This window comes from Alligator sinensis, unplaced genomic scaffold (genome assembly GCF_000455745.1).
Source record: "Alligator sinensis unplaced genomic scaffold, ASM45574v1 scaffold1011_1, whole genome shotgun sequence".
Taxonomy (NCBI): domain Eukaryota; kingdom Metazoa; phylum Chordata; order Crocodylia; family Alligatoridae; genus Alligator; species Alligator sinensis.
In genome coordinates, this window is record NW_005842785.1 from 247,076 (window position 1) to 270,995 (window position 23,920).

Here is a 23,920-nt window from a genome sequence, read left to right on the forward strand (position 1 = left end):
TTAAACCTACTCTAGTTTTTGAGGTGGTGACTAAGGACCAAATTCCCCAGTTTTCTAAGGTAACTGAATCCTGTAAGCAGTGTAAAGTGGTCCTAAAACAGCCAGAGAGCCAGGGATGAATTCTTCAAGAGAAGCAAAAAGCTAGCTGAGACAGCTTTGCCACCTCTTGCACCAGCTTCCCCTTGGCTGTAGGGGAAGGGAAGGAGGTAAAAGAAAGGGGAAAGGTTACACCAAGGCATTCTACAAGTGACATGTTGTGGAGCTGGACATCTTTTGCATCTTTTTATTCCTTAGCATAAAGGGTCTATTAACTTCTCCCTTTAACAGAAGTTAAAATCTGTCAGATCTGTTCCCTGCTTCTCAAATTCCTGCTGGAGCTTAGTCAGTGAGGAGCAGAGAGCCACAACTGGCTCTGGCTGCCACATTCCATTCTGTCCAAACATAGCTCAGAATAAGTAGAAAATCTGATCCTAAATGTTTGATTCTGGTGAGTCATTGCATTTTGTGTCAGCCTCTCAAAGCAGGCTATCCTTTATTCCTTATCTACTCCAAAGTTACTAAAGATTTATCTTGCTGTCTCCCCAGGTCTTTTGAGTTCCCCTTAATATACATAAACCTTGTAAAGGTATCAATACTGAGGCAAAATTATTATAAACATATTATTATTTGCTATTTTAATTTTAAGTTCCTGAATTTGAGGAGAATGCTAACTATTCTTTTCAAAGGTTTAATGCCTGGTGTATATAGTAATCTGAATACTTTTTTTGGGTTACTTTATTAATAAAATTAAATGTTCATGTAAATTAAGGAAGTTCCTAGGCGATTGATTCTTATTGTCAATTAGCAGCAACCACCGAATGTGTCAATGAGGATGGTACTTCCTTAGCCATAAACCCTTATTTATTATTTCCACATATGTTTACATGAATGCCATACCATGAGTCTTTTCAGGTTCACAATCACATTTCCAGTAAGCTTGTGGCACCTCTTCTGGTGTACACCCAGCTCTTCCAGTAGAATATCTATCCATGGGATTTATGAAACCTATAAGCATTGCAGCTTCATTTGGGATCACAACATCTAATTCAGAAATCTCTTTGCTATTTAATTTTATACTAGGTTCTGAAAGATGCATATTAGTAGTAGTTATTGTTACTTTTGCCTTGTAGTGAATATTTTAATGGAAGGCTTTAATTACAAATTATAAATGTAATACTAAAAGATAGAATACATCTGGAATCTTTCGGTCAAATAGCAAATAACGAACAAGAAAGACAAGCTCAGAAGAAGGTGATAAGCAGAAAAGACAGGGCCTTCTATAATGAAAATTTAAGTTCTCTTTTTAAGAACAATTTGAGCTTTAAAAAACTCATTTTTAAGAGCTGCATGACTTTTTTCTAGAAGAAACCAGAATATCTGGACTAATTTCATGCAGAGTTTCCATTATTATTTACCTTCATTGGAACAAGAGATATCTCCAAAAGCAAATTGAATAAAGGGAATTAAAACTAACTGTAAAAATATTCTGAGAAATTTTTCCACCAAGTAGTAAGCTATAGATTCATTAGAGAGAAGAAAAATTTTAGCTCTGGTGCATATGCATGTTCATTAGTTGAAGATGCTACCAAGGCCATCCCATGAAGACGGTGAGACAAATGAAAATGACAGTGGGAGATATTTGATTCCAGCCACATCCCATTAAAAGAGATGCCTTTCACTGCCAATGAGACGATAGTGAAATAAGAGAAATATATTTCTGTGAACTAACGCACTCACTCCTCCTACCATTATATATTTCTACTCTTAACATTATAAAATTGTATACATGGTTCCAGTCTGTTACATACACACTCTCAACACTTCCCTCAGTCTCTTCATCTCATCTTTATAAACAAACAGGAACAGCACAAGCATGTGGAAGAACAAAGATATGACAATACAATACCAAGAAGCAGCCTCCTTCAGTCAAGTACTGCGTCTGCAGCACTGTGCCATTTGTGAGATCAAATTTGGAAAAGCAAGGGATTTAATTTAGCAGTTATCATTTAAGGTATTAACTGCTTCTGCAGGTTATTTAGACTACTAAAGGTGACAAACTAAAATTGACTGAGAGAAATTGTACATTTTGTTTGGGTTGAAGTGTTGCTGAAGTCATGATGGTCCAGGAAATGTCGAGAACAAGGCTTTTATGCGATACCTTTTATTGGACCACCTGTATAGTTGGGAGAGGTGTTGGACAAGCTTTCAGGCATCAGGTGATTGGAGGAAGGGCAGTCTCTATGGTGCCACCCTGTCCTGCCTTCTGCCTCAGTTTTTTAGACTATGAGAGTTTAGTAATTTGTTGGGTAAAACTACTGTAGTGTTCAGCATGTCTTAACACATACTTTTAGTTTCTACCATAGCAGTGAGGCATACCACTTGCTTATTCATGTTTGTTCACAGGCTGCACTATTAAGATATCAAGCTAGCAGCTCAAGGCAGCAAGGTGATTCTTAATTTATTAATGTAGATCCCACTAGAACTGAGTGGGACCTGTTTCCCTGTCCTCAAAGAATTTTTGAGATTCTAAAAAATGTACCTAGTCCAAATAGGCATGAAAATTGAAATCTTGAAAATTGTCTGTAAACGAACTCCAAAACCATAACTACTAAATAAACTGAATAAATGTGGGCTGTATAAAACTGGTGTCAGGTAGTTACATAAATGCTGAATAACTGCAAGCAGGGCTTAAGTCGATCAGTGTCCAAATGGCAGGAGGTTTCAAGAAAGGGTTCCACAGGGGTCTGTCTTTGCTCCAGTGCTATTTAACATGTCTTTAAATTATTTGAATGGTGGAACAGAGAGCTTCCAGATCAAGTTGGCAAGTGACACAAAACTGGGAAGAACTGCAAACACTTTGGAGGAAAGGAGTAGAATTCAAAAGGATCTTGATAGATTGGAAAGTGGGATCAATGACAACAGAATGAAATTCACTACAGACAAATGTAAGATGCTCTGCCTAGGGAAAAATAACTAAATGCAGGCATACAGAATGGAAAATAGCTGGCTGAACAGTAGTGTTGTTAAGAAGGATCTGGGGGTTTTAATGGATCAAGATTCAACATGAGTCAACAATGTGACAGGTGCAAATATAATTTGGAGCTTCATCAACAGGAGATTATAAGTTATAATATACAACAAGTTTATAGGGCCTCTCTACTAGATGTTGCTTATGCTTCATCTAAAGTATTGTATATAGCTCTGGGCTCCACATTTTAAGGAGTGTATGGAGAAGTTGGAGAGGATTCAGAAGTGTGTGACAAAAATGGTAGGAGGGGTTGGAAAAAAAGTTGTAGAAGGAAAGGGTGAGAGAACTAAGTTTGGTTAGCTTGGAGAAAAGTAGGATAAAGGGGGACATTATAGCAGTTTTCAAATATTTGAAAGGCTGCCATAAAGGAGAAGAACAATTGTTCTCCCTTGCTGCGCAGGACTGGACATGAAGCAATGTTTTATTTTGCAACATAGTAGATATAAAATAGATCTCAGGAAAACTTCCTTACGGTTAGGAGAGTGAAGCAGTAGAACAGACTACCGAGGGAAACTGTAGAACCTTCATCATTGAAGGGTTTCAGGAGATGGCTGGAGAAGCATTTGAGAAAGTTTAGGAATAGCATTCCTGCATTCATGCTGGGGGTTAATACAACCCCTTGAGGTCCCATCTAATTCTGACATTCTTAAGTCCCAGCAACTGCCAGCATCCTCAAGTGAGCAGGGAACAGAACATGCAAAAGTGGCATTTGATAAGGAGGGCTCCTAAGAATCTTTCATCAAGAAGCAGGTCTACAACAACACACAGCAGGCTGGAGAAAATCTGAATGGTCCAGTGCTCGTGGGGCAGCCTGTGTCAAGGAACGAGAAATTGGATCCCACCTGTCAGACTGCACAGAGGGTGCTAGAAGCTCCTGGAGGACTTCTTTCAGCTTTGAAAGATTTCAAATAGTGCAGCAGCATTGTGTGGGGGATGAAAAGCTGGTCCCAGAATTAGTGCCAGAACTTCATGCTGATTCAGTTGTCAGTGCTGAAAAGTGGTGAAGGTTTCAGCCGTGTCCCTGCTCCCTTTTTCCAGATTGGCAAGGAAGAATCGGGGATAAAGAGACAAATATAAGAAATACTAGGGGAAAAAAAGGGTAGCAACAGATAGAAACATTCCTTGAGGCAGAAAGGCTTCTGTGAGGAATACCAGTGAAGCGTACCATCTCTCTACTCACATTCCGTGAACTGTTTCTGTATCAGTGAATCTACATTTTTTTCAGTCTTCTAAAAAAAATTCCCAGCCAGCTCTGTTTAAACTGTTGTTCTACTACACTAACCTGAAACTTTCCCTGTAGCATCCACAGCTTTCCCTGCAAGAAATTATGCACTTTCACATGGCACCCAGACCTCTTCCAATCTGTGTACTTCTGCTAGGAGCATTCTTGGGCATTTCTTGTTGTCACATGACCACCTTTGGAATTGTACTGTTTCTGTGAACTCTGTTGTTTCCCTTGGTTTTGGAAGAGTCACTACGCAAAATCTGTAACATACTTGGAGGCAGAAATTCTCAGATTTTTTTTTCTTCTTTTAAGTGCAAATATGATTTTTGCTGGATTTGCCTAGAAGAATGGAAAAAACATAGCTCGTCTACTGGAGGCTATTACAGATGTACTCGCTATGAAGTTATTCAGCATGTAGAGGAACAATCCAAGGAAATGACGGTAGAGGTAAGTATTTAAACTTAAAGTACTTGGGCAGTAATTTTCTGTCTTATGTAGCATGATGAATAGATTTAATGAAGAAGCATTTGTTTGAATTTCACTTTTTCCCATCTAAGGTTCTAGGTGGAAAAATGTAACTCTAAATATCGTATGGAAATGATGGGAAGAAGATGATGCCTAGGTTTGATTTGGGCATGGGAATTATTCAGTTCTTGGTTTTGCCCACTGGGTGACTTGTCCTTGTATTTCTCTACACTTTGGTTACCATTCTCTCAAATAGGTATATTACTAATTCAGTTGCCTACTGTGCCTGACAAAAGTGCTATGTATCTTAATGTTTTCATGTATTTGAAGCCTCTGCTTAAACTGACTTCTAGACACACAAAAATTCCACAGTCCTAATATCTACCTCTGTTAGATTTATGAGTTTTAGAAGTTTCATTTTTGCCTATTTTAGATACGCCACGTCCCCTTGATATTTGTGTACAAAACCTTAAATATTTGCTCTAATGCAAGCAGTTGAGCACACAGTTGTATTTGTTAATGATTGCTAAAATAGGTTGGATGAGTTACTCGTATTTGATTTTTTTTTTTTTTTTAATAATTTTCTAGGCTGAGAAGAAACACAGAAGATTTCAAGAGCTTGACAGGTTTATGCACTATTACACACGGTTTAAGAACCATGAACTCAGCTATCAGGTGTGGCCCCAAGCATTTCTGGAAATTTTTGTTCCCACTTTATTAGTCCAGAAATTAGAGTAGTTTATTGTATTTTATTTATTTCCCTTGTTTTTAGTTAGAACAGCGCCTTCTAAAAACAGCCAAAGAAAAGATGGAGCAGCTGAGTAGAGCTCTCAGTGGAAGTAAGTGGTGTTTGTTAGTATTTGCTGTGATCTGTAATGGTAATCTGAAGTCAAATATCTCTAAACTAAACAAAAATTTTGCTCTTTTTCAGATTTGTTCTTTATTAATATTGATGCTTACAATAAATCAGTTTTTTCAGACTGCTACTGCTGCACATTTCATCTTCTCAGTTTTCATCTTTAACCAGTTCTGGTTAATATGGCGTTTCCTTGAGTCCTTGACTGATGATTATTCTCTTTTAATATCAGTGTGTACCAATTACTCACTCTTGTTTCCATATATTTATTAACCACTTCTTTACTAGAGTACCTGGCAGGCAGGGCAAAATGTTAAATTAATAAATATATTTTAAATCACACTATTAGTATTGTACATTTATATAGTGTATTTCACCCTGCAGGATCCCAGGGTGCATTAGAAAGTACAGTATATATGCTGTATACAGAAAGCCCTTCCTTTTTAAAACAGTAACCTGTTAACAGTGAGGAAATGCATTCATGTGAACAGCCAGTGCACAACACAGTTTTTTATATAAAGTTTGTTATTCAGGTATCTGTTCTGAATCAGTTTATTTCCTTACTTTATAGAGAAATCTACATATAATAAAGAAAAAACAATAAATCCTTGATCGCACAATGACCTCTGCACGTGCAGACTGAAATTTGTGTTTGTGTAGAGACTGTATGAATTCCCACTGGAGGAGTGAGAATCCAGACCTCTGGTCAGTTTTACCCAGGTGGCCCAAGCAATCAAGCTATCTGTTTTTCATGACTAGACTATTCATGGGCCTGCAATACTGGTGTGAATAAAAAGTAGGATTTTTTTTAACCTACAAAACAAGCAAGCAAGCTCCTGAGTGAGCATAGGGAATACTTTATATACACAAATCCCAGATGACTTCAAATTTAGGATGACCCTCCAAGTAATTTTCTGTGCATTGACTATAATTATTGGAGTGTTGTCTTATATTGCCCTCCCCTCCTCCACCTCTGCTCCAGTGGAGAAAGCAGCAGCAAGTAGACAAGCAGCAACAGAGGGGCAGGTGGCAGAGCAGTCAAGCAGCCTAACCCGTCTCTTGTCCCCTGGACCATGCCCCCTGTCCCCCTCACCCGTTGCTCTCATCACCCCTGCCCCCCCCAGCAACTATGATGCCTGCACTCCCTGCTGCTTGTCACCCCACCCCCCAATGCCTGTCCCCCACTCGTCCAACCTGTTGTCTGCCCTGCCATGTATGTGCACCCCCCCCCCCCCACTACCTTCGGGGGAATGAGCTTCGGCCCCCACCCAGCCAGACAGCAGCAGTTGTAGTAGCAGCAACTCCTGCTCCAAGACTGGCTCACGCTGGGGCCAGAGCTGCTACTGCCACTGCTACCAGGCTGGGCAGGGGCTGGGCCATTAGGATAAGGGGAAGAGGCAGGGGCCAGAGGTGGAGGGGGAGCAGGTGGCGGGGAGCATGGTGGAGATGAGGCTATAGCTCTGACTCTGAGCCCAGGTGGGGACTGGAACCAGAGCTGCAGGGGCGTCCTGCCCCCTGCCTTGTACTTGAATCCGAGATGAGGGGCTCTTCCCTCCCCATGCTGAATGAGGGGGCTTGTCTTGGACTCAAGTAAATGTGGGAGATCACTTGAATAAGCTGACTGTAGCTGCACCAAATCATTTACAGCCTGGAGTGGAGTTTTTTCAGCAAATATTTGCAAACTGACCTGAGAATACATTTATTCTACTTTGGGAAGAATCTCTTGACAGTAAAATTAAAATTGAGCTCAGGAGAAACATGTTTTTTCAATGCTGGTGTTGCCTTACAGCTGAAGGAGGCTGTCCAGATACCACTTTCATTGAAGATGCAGTACAAGAGCTTCTAAAAACTCGCCGTATTCTCAAGTGTTCTTATCCCTATGGATTCTTTTTGGAACCGAAAAGCACAAAGAAAGAGATATTTGAACTGATGCAGGTAAAATATACAGATTTCACTTTTTATCACATAATTTTCTTGCAGTATTAGTTATCCATAATATATTGTCATTTTGATTGTATAAACATCTCCAACTTAGTTCATACTTGTGATCATATGAAAAGAAATATGTTTAACTCTTGTTTCTTCTCTAGCGTTAAACTGGTGTGTTTTTTAAATTCTTTTTCAAAAATCTCTGCAACAAATTGTGGTGTTATAGGAGAGACTTGAGTGAAGAGCAATTTTGGCAGGGCTGAAACACTATATTCTGAAAAGCAATATATTTTACTTCAGCTTGGCAATGAAAAAGCAATTCCAGCTTTATGAAAAGAGAGGGACTACTTAAAACTCCCTCTTCCCATCTTCCTCCCATTTGGGGAAGTGCTGAGGTCCAGCCAGGTGCTATCTTTACCACCCTAAAGGAGGGAGAGGGACCTGGCTAGCCTGCAGCTACTACAAAGCTAGCAGGTCTCCCTGGCCAGGCCCTGCTGACAGTGGCCAAGGTGGGGAACGAAGGTCCTTTCTTTTGCTGTTTTGTTTAGGGTTCTGAGTTGAGTGTTGTGTTTGGGGGTGTTAATGTGTGGGGGATAGGGTTAGGAGGGATTGACAGCCTCAGCCTCTCTGTAGGGGGGAACTGCAGGCTTAGAGGGGATGTGGGAGGACATGGGAGGACTCTCTGGTGGGGGGGTGGGAAAAGATTTCTTGTTTCTTGATGGGAGTGATGGTTGCAGGGAATTGTTGGTATTGGCAGGAGGGCTTGCTTGTATGGAGGTACAGGCGGGGAGGAGGGGAGTTGGAGTTCTCGGGTTTTGGGGGGATGTTTTGAGAATCCTGTCTGTAGGTTGTTTCCTTATTGTAAATCACTCTGAGCCTTTTGGATAGGATAGGATAAGATATAAATCTAATAAAGACAGACATTTTGGGTCCAGACAGCAGTGGCCATGGAATACAGTAAAGGATAAACTTTGTACTGCATATAAACGGTGCCTTTTTAAAAATTCAATCAGCCCCTTTGTTTGTACAGTAGGTGAAACTCTTTAAGGCAATTAAAAAAAATTAATCATATCCAAAAATGCTCCAAAATACATTATAATTGAGATGCAAGTATCAAAGAAAATAATCCACAGATGAGTATAGGGGTGTGTGGCAAGTGAAAATCTCATCAGGATGATTTTTTTTCCCCACAGAAAGCTCCTCATTGGTTTCCTCAAATGAGGAACAGAGGGGAATTGGGACAGTTTATTTCGTCTTGCAGAGGGTGGTGAACACTCACCACAAGATGGCATTGCTCACTCCCTACCAACTGGTGCTGCTATTACTAGTGCTATCATCGTTAGTTATTTGTATTGCTGTAATGGCTGGGAACCCCAGTCCAGGATCAGGACTCCATTGTACCATGCACTGCATCAAATAGAACCAAAAGACCGTCTTTGCCCCGAAGAGTTTCCAGTATAAGATCAGACAGAACAGGTGGATACAGGAAACAGTGACACAATATTGGTCAGGATGATACACAGTCCTGGTACATCACTGCCTTCAGAGACAAAGACTCTTTGGGGGCTGAGGGGGCTTTCCTGTTAAGGAGGTAACACCAGGGATTAAACCCCTGTCAGGATGGCATCTTCAGAAGAGTGGAATTATTCATAGCAGCATGCTACCCATGCAGAATTGTCTCCTTTATTTTACAGTAACACCATATGTCCTGCTTTATTTATTAATTATTGCAGACAGACTTAGAAATGGTCACTGAAGACCTGGCACAGAAAGTAAACAGGCCTTACCTTCGTACTCCTCGTCATAAAATCATCCGGGCAGCATGTCTTGTGCAGCAAAAGAGGCAAGAGTTCTTGGCTTCTGTGGCCCGTGGAGTGGCTCCGGCTGACTCGCCAGAAGCTCCCAGGCGCAGGTAACTTAAATGTAAAATCTAAGGATGTGCAAACCCTGAGAAGTTCAGGTTATGAGTTGACCTGTTAAGTCAGAGGTGGGGAAATTACGGCCCACTAACTGGATACAACCCACCGGCTGTTTGGATCTGGCCTGCAGGCAGGCACCCACCAATTAATTGTATCTGGCCCTGCCAGCAGCTGCCCCTGTTGCACTCTGCATGGGACTGAGTCCCACCCGTTCCTGCCTGGGGCAGTGCCTGCTGCACTCCCAGCCTCCCCTCCCAGAGGGTGCCAACCTTGGCCAACAGGCACAGCTTCCAGGCAGGCCTGCTGCTACCACTACCCAGTGAACTGCTGGGCTCCCCCAGCCTCCAGCAACTCCTCCTCCTGTCCCTGCTGCAGTGCTCCAGGCAACAGGTAGAAAAGGGAAGCTGCAGTGTTGAGGGGAGCAGGGTGGGCTCTGCCTGCAGCTCACTTTGGTCCTGCTTGTGCATGGCTGGGCAGAGGAGTGTGTGGATGCAGTGGGGGGCATGAAGGAGCTCAGCTGCTAACAAAGCCCTACTAGGCAACACAGACAGACAGGTGGGGTGGAAGCAGCAGCAGGAGCCAGAATGGGTCCAGAATCAAGCCAGGCAGATAGTGATGATCCCCCTCCCCATCTCCCTCCTTCCACCTGCAGAGGAGCGGGGTTCAGCCACATCACAGAGTGGGCAGGCGGGAAGCCGAGTGGGGGGAGGAAGCCCCCCACATTTGCACATCCAACCTACCCACACCCCAACCACACCCCACACTTGCACCTACACCCACTCACATGCCCCACACCACACCATACCCATACACACACCCAACACTGTCCCACACACCCCACCATACCCACACATGCACCCTACACCCACGCACATCCACACATACACCTAACCCCAACATACCCACACCCCAACACTTCAACCACACACACCCCACGCACATCCACACATACACCCTCCCACCCCTCCACACACTCCACCCACCATACCCTCACACATACCCAACAGTCCCATACACCCAACACCTCAACCACACCCACACAAACATACACACATGCCCCACCCATACTCTTCATGTACCCCCAACCACTTACTTCCCTAACCACACACATACCACATACACCCCCCTTCCCATCCACATACAATATACATGTAACCCCCGCCCCCCTTCCCAAAAGGAGTACTTCCTGGGCAAGGGGAGAGAATTCTGGTGGCAAGAGTCTGGGGTTAGGGGGCGGGACTTCTGGTCACAAGATGGCAACCAGGGGGTGGGGCACCTGTCAAGAGGTGGGGCTACCCTTGCAGCCCTTGACAGCTCACCAAAATTTGTTAAGCGGCCCTCCATCCGAAATAATTTCCTGCCCCTGCATTAAGTAGTGCTGTTCTGAAACACACAGTGAGACATGCCTAAAAGAGCTGACAACTTTGGTAGTTCTAGATCATGGTTTCAGCAACGTTTCTTTTCCCATTTGGATTGTGTGGAATTACACTCTCATTTTCACCTTAAATTTCAAATTATGAGACTCTACTAAACTGCTAGTGGACACTTCTACAAAAGACATTAAATGTGCGGTGGACTAATTTTACTACATATTAGCGCATCACACCAAAAGCGGTGCTAATGCTCCATAGAATTAGACTACTGCGCATTAACATCACAAGAAAACCGTGTGCTGGTACTACTGTGAAGTTGTAATAACAGGTAATAAACTTAATGCACCATAATTATGGTGAATTGCTGAAGGTGTAGACGTGCCCAGTGTCACTTAATCTCATACATACATCCAATACATTTAGGAACTTCAACTAAATTTAAATTGGTACCAGAACCCCCAAACCAGACATGTTTCTCATGAAGTTTTGTTGCAGAGTTTTTCCACACAGATGCAGAAGTAGTATTAGTAAAGGAAATGGTTCATGATTTGACAGAAATCCATCCTTGAAGTTTGGGAAATGATAGAGGGAAGTCATGGATTCCCTCATTTAGCTAGAAATCTAAAGACTCCCATTCATAGTCTGTACACCTTTAGTCAGATTGGCATTCATTCTTACAGCTAAGGTTGCCATTATATTAACATTTGTATCTGGTCAGCTGACAAGCAGGAAGTGTTAATTCCTCATTAATAAAATATCACTAATGTTTTAAAATAATTGTTAAACTGATTCAGAGCAGCTATGTTTTTGCTATGTGTGGTTTGTTTGGATTAAATTTTTACTTATTTCAGGTGTTATAAGTTTGATCTACAGTTAGTAGGTTATCTATCCCTGATTTTATTTCCTTTCATGGCAAAACGATATTAAACCCAGAAATCGTTTTTAAATTTTGACTTTGTTTTAAACATTGCATGAAAATGCATGGAATTGCAGATTATAATAATAGTAAGTATAAAGGACACTGACATGCTCTGAGGTTGTACCCCAAAGCAATTTGTTATATTATTGCTCTAATGATTCCTGTCCAGGTTAATCATTGTAATAGGTCTGGTTCTTACAGTGCAATTTGCATCTCCTTTTGGGAACCATGAATGGCTAGCTAAGTACTTGTGGCTCCATTCCATGTCCTTCCACTGCAGATAGACATTAAATACCTGGCTCACATCATAACCTATAAATAATAACTGAGAATAGTAAATAATTCAGTAAATTTGAATAATTTAATTTTACAGTGTTTTGATCCATTTATATGAATGGAACAATTGAGCAGAAGAGTTGTGAATGTTAGACAGCTTTTGTAGCTTGGTAAGAATCTACTATTCATATTTTACTCATAAATTACATGACGTATTTGATTTTAATTTACAGCTTTGCTGGTGGCACATGGGATTGGGAATATTTAGGATTTGCATCACCTGAGGTAACCTATTTCTTTTTTACAACTTCAGTATACCGTAGCTGTGCATATTATGGAAACTGTGGTATAATTCAACCTTGCATGGAGAGCTTCCTCATTTTGTTTCAAATTGTACCAAGTTTGGCAAGGTTTGGTTTAAGCTTTCCATTTTCTTTGCTTCACAATAGAAGGAAATATATGCATGGTTAATTGTACGGTGAGTCTAAACAAAGAGCCTAATGCAAACACGGTTTTTATGGCTGGCACCAGATTAGCCGTTTTTCATATTTTTTTACTATTCTCACAGCAAATCAAGAATCCAGGAATAAATTTGGTGCCTACATTTTTTACAATTTTTCATAATTAATTTACAAAAACTGCAATTTTACTTTGAATACAAAAGCAGCCTAGTACAGAACCTAAATAAACTGGTACAGCAGTTTCTGTCCTTCAGTGATTTAACAATCCAGTAAAAATATTAAAGGTTGAAAATTAAACGTTTTGTTTAAATTTTAAGCAAACTCTGGATGCTAAAGTAGTATCAGAACAAACTGGAAACTGATTTATTTCTGATACAGTTCAGTAACATGATTGATGTCACAAATGATACCACTTTTTCTATGAGAAGGACAGTTGTCAACAAGATGAGTTCAAATTGTAATGTTTTAAATTTATAAATGTAGGAAGAATGTGTGATTTTTATTTTATTTTATTTTTTTTTAAAGCACTGCGATAAGTAAAATATGTGCAGTTTCCTTTTTTCCCTTCCCTCTAATGTATTTCAGCAGTCTCGGATCAAAGCTCAGTTAGAGGGGTAGTCTCACCTCTGCATTGCCTTGGTTTATTTTTTTTGTTCTTTTAAGGGAGCTAATCCCTTTCACTCACCCTGGAAAACTACCATGTTTTAGAAAAAAATCCATGCATTTTTTATATATATTTCCTTTTCTATTGTTACTGGCTTAGCAACGTGCTGTTGAGAAAGTCGCTTGCACCTTAATCAGCTTGCTTCTCCTGTCCAATTCCTTTGGTCCTTCCTCTGTTCCTAAATAATTCAATGTTTTATGATGCTCAGCTAACTGTGATGTTACATCACAGGAGGAACAGGGTAGGAGAAAAGGCTGATTAGAAAAGGGAAAGCTTCTATTTATCAATAAAGTATCAAGGCAGTCATCTTAAGATGACAGTTGATTAGCTTTTATATTTTGCCCAACTATGACACTGACTGATTTAAATTGGTCCCTTTGCTCTTTAGCTGCCAGAGATACTTGCAACCACCTGTGCTAAAGGCTTTTTGTAGAGAAAATAATAGTCCTCAGTGTGTATTGTCAGTGAAATTCACTAGGCAGTCATTCTGGCATAATTATGTACTTTTGCTGACAATTAATAGGATATTTGCATACTCCAGGCCATGCTATCACAGTAGTCTAACAAGAATAGATAAAATGTTAATGTTCTCAGTAAAAAAGAATATATTTAGTCTGGATAATGAAAAATCTATGCTTCCATGCAGTAAGATTAAAACTTCCTTTACTAAAAGACATAGTCTTTCCAAAAAATCAGAAAAAAACATTTTATCTGGAATAGTGGAGATAGTTGTCTGAAGCACAACTGTATTGAGTTCAAGAAATCAAAATTGTCATTAAAACAGTCAGTGATAAAATATGTGATTTTTATTGCAACCAAATAAAAAATGATCTTTCATATGATATCTGCCTGACTTTCCAGGCTTTTTCTTATCATTCACAATCCCCAAATTATGTGCATTTTTACATGGTGTAAAAAAAAGTCAGTAGGTCTCAAGATCAAGTAATGAGGGTCACAAATCTCAACTTAAGGCTGTGTATGTGGACCCATGTTCTCAGGGAGACTCCATGTGGAGCAAGTGTCAGGCCACATTGTGGTAAAAAATGCTTATGACTTGCATATGTCTTAATGTCAGCACGTTGTTTGAATCCATAGGTGGACCTAGGATGTAATAAAGAGGATGCAGTTTGCTGCCCCTCAGACCATATCTTGTTCCCATCCCCGCATAGTCTAAGTCCCCAGACTAGCATGGGACACAGAGAGCCTTGCAAGGAGCAGGCACAGGAAGAGGAAGGACCTTCTCACTACTGCTGCTGTCCCCACTTGGCACCAGATATGAGGGGAGCCCCAGAGCTGCTCCTGCCCTGCTCAAGCCAGGCAGGCACACAGGTTCTTTCTTCCAGTGCCTGCTTGCTGCCCACCCCCTGCGCCTCTGAGTCCTCCACTGGGAAGGGGAGCAGATGCAGTAAAGAGGAACTCATGCATCACTGTTGCTGTCCCTGACCAAGCCCAGCACCTTATGCAGCTGCTCTCTGCAGCCTATGGCTGGAATAGGGGTAGGCAACGTTTTTTGGCTGGAGTGCCGAAAAAACCACGTCTACTTTGGAAGGTGCCGGAGCGCCGGCATGCCAGAAAACCAAAATGAGTGGGGGTACATGGCACTGCATATTAGTATATTTAATAATCATAAATATTGCCTTTGTATTTGTGTATTCCTTTTTTGTTGAGCATGTTGCAACGAGAGAGAGAGAGAAAAAAGAACAGACACATGTGCACACACAGACAGAGACAGACAAACACACAGAACCAACTGTGCAAGTGCATGGAGCTGGGCTCCTGGGCCACTGGACAAAATCCGACCCATCTATGCCCTGGTCCCACCAGAGCCCCTGTGCTTTCCTGGGGAGCTAGACCCCAGGCTGCAGCGCAGCTGACTGAGGCCCTGGCCCAGAGCCTGCCCATCAGCCCAACCATCCACCCACCCCGCACAGCTAAGCCCGCAAAAGGTGCAGTGCTCCTGGCCAGGGGCAGTGTCCGCCTCATCCCGGTGTGGGGGCTGGGCCAGGGCTGGGCTCAGAGCAGGTGGAAGTCAGGCAGGCTCAGCTGTGAGCCCTGCTGCAAGCAGACTGGGCTCCATGGTTGGCAGCAGCTACCAGAGCCTGGGCCAGTGGCAGCCGGGAGGCTGCAAACAGCTGCTCCAGCATCAGCTCCATACTGGCGGGTGCACGCACACCTTGGAGCAGACAGTGGGGATAGGGCCTAAGGCAGCACAGCCCCCCCGCTGTCCTTTCTGAGGTGCACATGCAGTCACTGCCAGCATGGAGCTGATGCTAGGGCTGTGGAGCCTGGTGCATCTGTTTGCAGCCTGCCCACTGCCTGCTGCAGCCGCCCAGAGCCCAGGCTGGCTACAAAAAGGTGCTCCCGGCTCCAGAGCCCAGTAATCAGCTCTGTGCCAGCAGCAGGGGAGAGGCCGGGGTTGCGCTGCCGCAGGCCCCTCCCCCACCATCTGCTGCAAGGCGTGCATGCACCTGCTGGTATGGAGCTAATGTCGGAGCCCGGAGCAGATGTTTGCAGCCTGCTGGCTGCAGCCAGCCCAGGCTCTGGGTAGCTGCTGCCAACCATGGAGCCCCGTCTACTTGTAGCAGGGCTTGCAGCCGCCCAGCCACCTGCTGGGAGCAGCCCAGGCTTCGAGGCTGGCAGCCCAAGCTGGCGATGGCGTGCTGAGCAAAATGGCCTCGCATGCTGTGCTCGGCATGCATGCCGGGGGTTGCTGACCCCTGGGCTAGAGCAACTCTGGGGCTTCCCCTGTTTCTGTATCAACCAGGGACAGTGGTGGTGGTGGAGTGGTTCCTCCTTCTGGAACCTGCTCCTCAGCCACTGGAGGACTCAGGAAGGGGGGTGGTAGGGAGCATGTGCAGGAAGAGGAAACCTGCCTGTTGCCCCTGCTGTCCCCTGCCAAGCCCAGCATCCCTTGCAGCTGCTCCCTGCAGCCTGCACCTGGAGTGGGTCAGGCTTGGACAGTGGCAGCAATGGATGGGTCCCCCTTTCCTGTTTCCCCCACTGACTGGGGGCATGTGTGCAAGTTGCTGAACTTGGCCAGGGTTAGCAGTGGTGAAAGAGGGGTGCAACCACACTGTTGCACTCCCCCACCCAGATCCACCCTTTCACTCCATAAAAGAGCACCATGCAGTAATAGTGCCCTGGAAAGCCATTGAGAGTACTGTGAGGAGCAGCAAGCTCTTTTTTGTCTGGGCTTTTAAATAATTCTGACCTTTTATGATGCAGAGCAGCTGTACAGATGAGTCTTAGTGGTTAGGTTGCATTTCCATGCCGTGCAGTCCAAGGGAATCCATGAATCTGGGGTTTACCATATGTAAATGCAGGGGTGGAAGAAGGAAAATAAGCAGTATGTTTGATTTCAGAAAAGCAGTTTAATGCCTATGTATATTTTTACCACCTATGTTTAAGGAAACAAAAAGTGGGCGTGTTTTGCAAATAAATCACCACACTAAGAAAAGACTCTACTTGCCACCCTCACCGTAAAAATGAACCTGTAAGGTCCAACTTTGCTTCCAAGGCTAGCAATTCAGTTGCAAGATCAGATGCTCACTTTATCTTGTAAACTAATTTTAGCAAATAAATGAAAACATGGACATCTATTTGTCTTCTGACTCAGAAACATTAGGAGTGTTAACACTATGACACTGACTTGGCCCTTTGAAACTCTTTGTAATTAGGAAAAGAAAAATACTGTTTCCAATTAGATGTGGTATTGACATAAGATAGATCTACTCCTGAACTAGTTTGGGCCCTTGGAGTTGGCTCGTTTTATGGTACAGGTAGGCAAAAACAGAGAGAAGATTTCTAATTCATTATGTTTTATTAAAAGCTAAAATATAGGAATTTGGGTATTAATGCCATTAGACAAAATGAAGAGTGCTTGGAATCTTTAGAAAGGGAGATTGCAAGTATTCAAGTGTCTGCAACTCAACAAGTAGCCTTCTTTGCTAGTTTATAATATTCTTGATCTAGGGTTACCGGCTGCCTTTTTTATTTTAGTTTCTTGCATGATGCAACCTGCAAGTGATGTTTCTGAGCACAGGTGATTTTATAGCTGTATAAAATCACACATTTTTTTTTAAATAAAAAATGTCCTGTTATATCAGAAAAATATTCCTGCATGCTGCCCTGTGTTTTGTAACTTTTGGTTTATGCAGGAATATGCTGAATTTCAGTATCGGAGAAGGCACAGACAGCGTCGCCGTGGAGACATGCACAGTCTACTCAGTAATACTCCAGACCCTGATGACCCTAGTGAGAGTACACTAGGTATGCACCCTGCTTTTTCAGTCCCTCTCAAATTGTTTCTTGATTCTTCCTTCGAAGATTAATTTAAAAGAGTTTAACATACAGCACTTGATCCTTCTGGCTGCACTATAAGAATCAAATCCTGTGCTTGTACACGTAAAGTTAAGTGAGTAGTATTAATGGCTCTATTGTGGTGGTTCAGCATTGTCTTGACAAGATCAAGGCCTTTAGTTACTTACAGCAGACTTGTATTTCTGGGGAAAAAATTTCTACGGTGCACATAGTGTGATATTCTTACCTACACGCTAGCCCCTTTATGCCCACCTAGAAAAGATTTCCCCTGAGGGAGGCACTGTGAGGATGGCCGTGGGGCTGTTGATGATAGGCTTCAGCATAGGAGTCTTGGACAGCGGGCCACAGGATGTAGTACCGTGAAGATTCCTAGGTAAGCTGCAACCAGGGCAGTAGCCTCTGTGCACTACTGTAATTTAGAGCCTCTTCAAGCTTTTAAAATTTTGCTGGTAGCTCTCCAATCACTGGAGCAGCCCAAGACGATGAAGGTGCGTAAGTGGCTTATGTACCTTATATTCCTCAGCTCTGAAAGCTGTGTACTGAGACTCTTACGAAGGACAATTTTGATTCCAACTCTTATGCCTCTTTATTTCCTTATGGTTATACAGATAGAGAGTTTAGACCCAAAATTTACTTGTTTAAAGAAATAAATTAAGACCATTATCAAGTTTACTACTGAGAGTGATGTATTCTTAAAAGCAGTGTATCAGTTATTATAGCGATGCACGTAGTTCAAAACAGAGACTAAAAGTAACTTAATTTTTTATACTGCCAAATTAGTTTTAACTAAAGGATAATCTGGTTGGGCCTCACTTTTATTTCATTCTGAATTTTCCAGTGAAAATTCCACTTGCCTATTTCAAAAGAGCTGTATTTGTCCCTGGCTTATCAAAACCAGAATAAGCTTTTATATTTTTTTTGCAGTAACAGTAATCATTCCCATTTTTTTCTTGAGGAACAGTCATGTCACTTAGACTGCACAGAAACAGCACTAGCAACACTACTCTTAGAGGTATTGACACATCATGGGAAAAGTTAAAGTGAGCAAGATTTTCTGTTTACAGCTGTGTAAGAACAGAGAAAAAGGCCAAAGGTGCCATTTTATTACTTGTAAGTGCATCCCATATTCTGGCCCTTTTTCTGTTCTCTCTAATGAACCAGTAGGTTTGAGAAGTATTTTTACAATGTTGCCTATAAATTTGTGTATTAATGGTTATTTATCCCATTGGGCTGCAAACTTAGAAATGAATGGGGGGGGCTCAATAAGAGGCAGAGAAGCACGAACACGCAAATCAGCCCTCACCTTCTCCCACCTTGCAGGCTCCCAAAGTAATAGTACTGATGCTCTTCCACTGTACAAGAGTTGTGGCTGGGGGGGGGGAATATATATAGGTATCTGCATATGGTGATATTCAGAAAAGGCCAGGGGATCTATTTGCTGCAAGGTTCCTGGTTTTCTTTCCCAATATTTCCCTCCAAATCCAGCAAGGGTTCATTCATTAGAGCCCTTGGGGAAGGAGTTCTTCTTCCTAGCACTCAGCTGCTTCTTGCGCTGTGTTTCTTAGTACAGGCCAGGATGAGTAAGGGAGCAAAACTATGTACTTGAAGGCAAAAAGAGGACAGTAAGAAAAGAAAGGAAAAATGGAGGATTTCCATCTTTGTCCTAAATGTTTTTGTTTAAATTATGTGAACAGATACACAGGAAGGTGGCAGCAGCAGAAGACATGGTACCTCCATGGTGAGTTCAGCTTCTATGGGTATTCTGCACAGCTCTTCGCTTCATGACTATACCCCTGTCAGTCGCTCTGAAAACCAGGATTCTCTTCAGGTATCTTCCCTAATCTGCTTTCCATTTGCTTTGCTTGCTTGCATTCCTGAATTTTTCTCCTCTTTACCATATTTTTTTGAATCCTGAATTTGTTAAATGATTCTTTTTGGTGCGACAAGAGCGGAATCTAAGACCATAATATAGATAACATAAAGATACCAAATCAATTTCTAGATTATGTGGACAACTGTAAAACAATCTGGGGAATAATTGATTCTGGAAAACAATTTGCAACAGTCATAAATAAATGTCAGGTTTAAGGGTAGATTCGTTTTTAATCCAGAATATGATAAAAGCAAAATGTATTTCTTCTAAAAGTTATCCTGTATGTCTTGATAGGCTCTGAGTTCTTTGGATGAAGATGACCCAAACATTCTGCTTGCTATTCAGTTGTCATTGCAAGAATCTGGCCTGGCTATTGACGAAGAAACAAGAGACTTCCTAAATAACGAGGCATCATTAGGAGCAATAGGTACCTCTTTGCCTACAAGACTGGACTCAGCTCCCATAAATATAGATAGCCCAAGAGCTGCTTTGAGCAGCTCAGGTCTGTTTGAACTTGGTGATAATCTGATGAGACTAGGTGCGGGCAATGATCCATTTTCAACTGATCGCCTTACTTCACACCCTTGCAGCGATACAAGAAATGGATTATATTCAACATCTAGTGATGCTGATTCAAGTAGCCAAGACCCAAACACCAGTGAAAATCTACTTGGAAATATTATGGCCTGGTTCCATGACATGAACCCACAAAGTATTGCCCTAATTCCTTCAGCAAGTTCAGAAACCGATGAGGATTCACAGCAACCCAGTACAGAAGATGGGTCAGGAGGGCAATCAAATCGTACAGGTGTAGGACTGGAGCCTCAGGAAGAGCATGCACTTTTTGAGGATGCGCTCAAAAATGAAGGCAAAGGAACCCAAACAGAAGAGAGTACTTCTGAAGAAAACATTATTCCAGTTGAAACTGTACCACAAAGTGGTGACCGTACCAGGGAAGCAACTAGCCATCTGGATGTTTCAGAAGATGTTTCAAGTCAGACTCCTCAAACCTCAAATGATTGGATTGAACATGTACATTTGGTATGAACACACATTAGTTTTGGAGCTTATATGGATAGCAGTACAAATGGTACAGTGTGTGGAGTAAGCATTATGGAAGCTTCGATCCACGTAATTATGGCTCAGTGATAAACTGTTCACATAACGATGGAATACATAGGCGTTCCCTTGAAGTGTAGTTCCTCATATTAATAATTTGAACCTTTCAAGGAATATCCTTTGCATTTAATTAGGTAGCATTTGCCTTTTTTGCTCTGAAGAAAAAGGAATAAGTAGGCTTACTCCACATTCCTAATACATTGCAGCATCTGTTTAGCCTTAGGTTGGTGATCCTTAACTTGAAAATATGGATTAAAGGCTCACACTGAGTAGTTTGGTTGTTTATCCTAAAACATAGTTTACTCCATTTTTAGAACTCAATCTTTCAGCAAACTAATAATGGTTAGTAATTCATTTCCATTTTTTGTTTCTCCATAATTTTTCCTAACTCGTCTTTCCTTTTTATTAGCAGTGTGAATTGAGGTATTTAATGCTTCTCTTTAGTGCTGCTCCAGAAACAAGAATATGGATATTTTTTTCACATTTAAAATCAAAGATTTTTTCATGTCTATTTACAGTCTAAATGTGCCAAACTGTGAATAGCTAACTGTAACCCAATATAACAGTGCACAGTGTTCCTCTATCAAAGTAATCACAATTCTTAGCAGTGAAAGATACCACTGTGTTGCATTGCTTCTCTAAATTTAACTGGCATTTATTGCCATGGTGACTGCATTTACTTAAATGTAGCCTGTACCTTAAGTTAATTAAACCTAATGCTGCTGTTAAACAGTTATTTTAAATATTAAAATACAGCTAATTAGCAACAGCTATGCTGTATTTTAAGAGACACTTTAATGGAAGTGCAATCATTGTTCTTTGTTTTCATAATTTTACAAAGCACTCTATGCACTAGTAGTGCAATTACTTTTAATGGTAACATTTTATAAAAATATAGGAATATGAAATTTTCATTATGTTAGCCAGTCCCACAACTAAAGTTCAAACACCATAATCTGTGCAACATGCTACGGTGCCTTTGCCTAACCCAAATGGATAGTTGCCACAGTTAAATAAGTAATTCAAATTCACTATCTGTTCTGGAGTAACTATGCTATTAATTGCAAAGACCTCCATAAAACCACCCATGGCCTTGCCTTTACAGTAAATGACTAAATGTTCAACCATTGTTTTTGCATAAACAAAACACTGCTAGATATCTGTTCAATTGCACAATAATCATTTGCTGTGTGATTACTGTTTAGTGTAAGAAAAAAAAATCTTCCTAGTTGTCGTACTGTGAAGAAAATATTGGTTTTAGACTTATGTAAAAGCATCAAAACTACAGTTAGTGGTGAGTGAGATACAATGGTACAGTATGTAATTACAACTAGAGTAATGGATGTTTTACTTGCATATAATCAAAACCTGTCATAACACAAGCAAAATATATGCACTCCGTTTTAGTTTTGCTTGAGTATTACCAGAGATTTATTGATATAAAAGTTTCTCACTGCGTGTGTATAAGCAAGTATCATGATGGCAAAGTTTATATATTGATTGCTGTGAGTTCAAGTGAGAGTTTTGATAACTATTTCATGCAAATCCTATTTCTGAACTTTGCAAATAGAGGGTTCATTTTAGTAAGATGTCAAATAAGAATATTCAATTTCCAAGCTCCACAAAATGTATTTCTTTTGGAAGTGTCTTTAGAGAGGATGGCTTGAGGCTATGTTCTCCTATTCCATTCCATTTTTTCTAACTTCTCTAGCTGCCCCATTCTCAACATAATCATTGAAGCCTGCTCATCTTTAGAAAACTTCTATTTTAAACTGTTCTAGGATATAAGAATCTACAAAATGAAATAGTTCTTTAGGAACTAGCATCATGAAATGGTCTCCAAGTAGTTAACTTGTAGCGTCCTTGAATTGTAATTTCTAAATAGAAAGATTCTCACAAAGATTCTGTGTATTGCATTGAGATGTCTTGCAAAGCTACAGTAAGAAATGTAAGAGTGCTCTCTGTGAAGATAGTGAAGTTTGTGGGTTCTGGTTTTTTGTAATTTGTTTAGGTTGTGCAGTATATCCATTGTTTCTGTGTTACTCTTATGAGCATGAAAATGAGCATATTCAATTTGTATTTTCTTGGTACTTATTTTAACACCATAGTCATTGACTTTACAGTTCAAAAATAAAGTTTGGCAAGACTATTTTGTAAACCTGTTAATTTTATAATATAAAAAATTACTCTAACCTTGAATTGTTATTTGCACTTTCATAGTCTATACTTGATACATTCCCACTTTATATACAGTAGGATACTACAACCATGTAGATGTTTGGCCAAATGAATGCTGTTAATAATATGTAAACTTCTTTGATTAAACATTTATTACTTAAACTCTTTCCTTTTGTCTCATTACATTTTGGACTTTTATTTTAGCAAGTGTATAGGACTAGTTCGCTTGTTTTTAGGAGGCATACCTTGGCTTTTGTGATGGTAGTTTTAGAAAATAGAGGCGGTTATGTTTTGATATTTAAAAGCAGAATATTTAACTGGGTGTCTACCTATACAAGGCTTAAGAGAGAAAACCCAAAGTAGAGAATTACGTGGGCCCACGTTGTCTGCTCCAGCCAGGAAGGGAGGTGTGCTCTAGCACCCCCCAGCTTCTGGTCTGGGTCACTGCAGGCATATGGCTGGATTTCTGGAATTAAAAGTGAATGGTCTGTTTGCTTGCTTATCGGTTCAATCTGTACAACTTGGACTAACCTGCGAAGATTGAATAGATTCAGCCTTGGACTCTTTGACTGTTTGTACTTAGCCCTAGAGGCCAGATTACACAGTCCCTTGGTTTTATAAAACTGTGATACTGAAGTATGCAGTACTAGTTGCTGAGGTAAGAGAGCCTCTTCAGTAGTACTGTGATCTAGGACCAAGTCCAAACATTATTATGTACAATGAAGACGCTGTCTGGTTTGCAGAAGGAAAACACTGGAACCAGCCAGATCCTGCTAATTCTTATACTTGGAGTCCTCAAATTCTATTAGTTTTAAAAACGTGCTAGTAATGGACATAGGATGCCTGGATTGTCTTGTTAGCACATACTACATTATTACAATATATATAAGTAATTTACAATTATTTAATGTAAATATTCCTCTCAAGAGTCTGAGATTTGTTATAGTATTTTTACATACTTATCTTTCATAACTGTAATATCAAGTGTTACTCTAAGATATTAAGGTTTTGAGGCTCTAAAAAAGATCTATTATTTTTTCTTTCATAAGCTAACATTTACAAGAGAAATTATGTCATAAACAAGGCTTTAAACAACTTAAGCATGCTGAATCCAGTATGGCCCAGACTTAGTGCTCTACAGTAAAAGTCGCGTTATCCAGCATCTTACAAGCCGGCATGCTCTACTAACCGGCATGCCAGTCGACACAGCAAAAGTGAAGCCGGAAGCACCCACCATGGCACTTCCGGTTTCACTGAGCCCCCATGGCCTGGGGCC

The 23,920-nt window shown here is 41.2% G+C and overlaps 1 protein-coding gene across 3 annotated transcripts in view; it reads left to right on the plus strand.

The window, feature by feature from the left end:
- Positions 1-22,790, plus strand: part of ANKIB1 (ankyrin repeat and IBR domain containing 1) — a 93,176-nt gene extending 70,386 nt beyond the window's left edge. The window contains exons 11-19 of one of the 3 annotated variants that reach the window (XM_006034949.3): positions 4,605-4,739; positions 5,346-5,432; positions 5,530-5,596; positions 7,403-7,548; positions 9,276-9,454; positions 12,263-12,314; positions 17,312-17,423; positions 19,169-19,302; positions 19,642-22,790. In XM_006034949.3, the coding sequence (XP_006035011.1) occupies positions 4,605-4,739; positions 5,346-5,432; positions 5,530-5,596; positions 7,403-7,548; positions 9,276-9,454; positions 12,263-12,314; positions 17,312-17,423; positions 19,169-19,302; positions 19,642-20,394 (1,665 nt within the window). In that variant the 3' untranslated portion in view covers positions 20,395-22,790. The remainder of the gene's footprint in view (positions 1-4,604; positions 4,740-5,345; positions 5,433-5,529; positions 5,597-7,402; positions 7,549-9,275; positions 9,455-12,262; positions 12,315-17,311; positions 17,424-19,168; positions 19,303-19,641) is intronic. The other 2 variants (XM_006034951.3, XM_006034950.3) reach the window with 2 other exon arrangements.
- Positions 22,791-23,920: the final 1,130 nt, after the last annotated feature.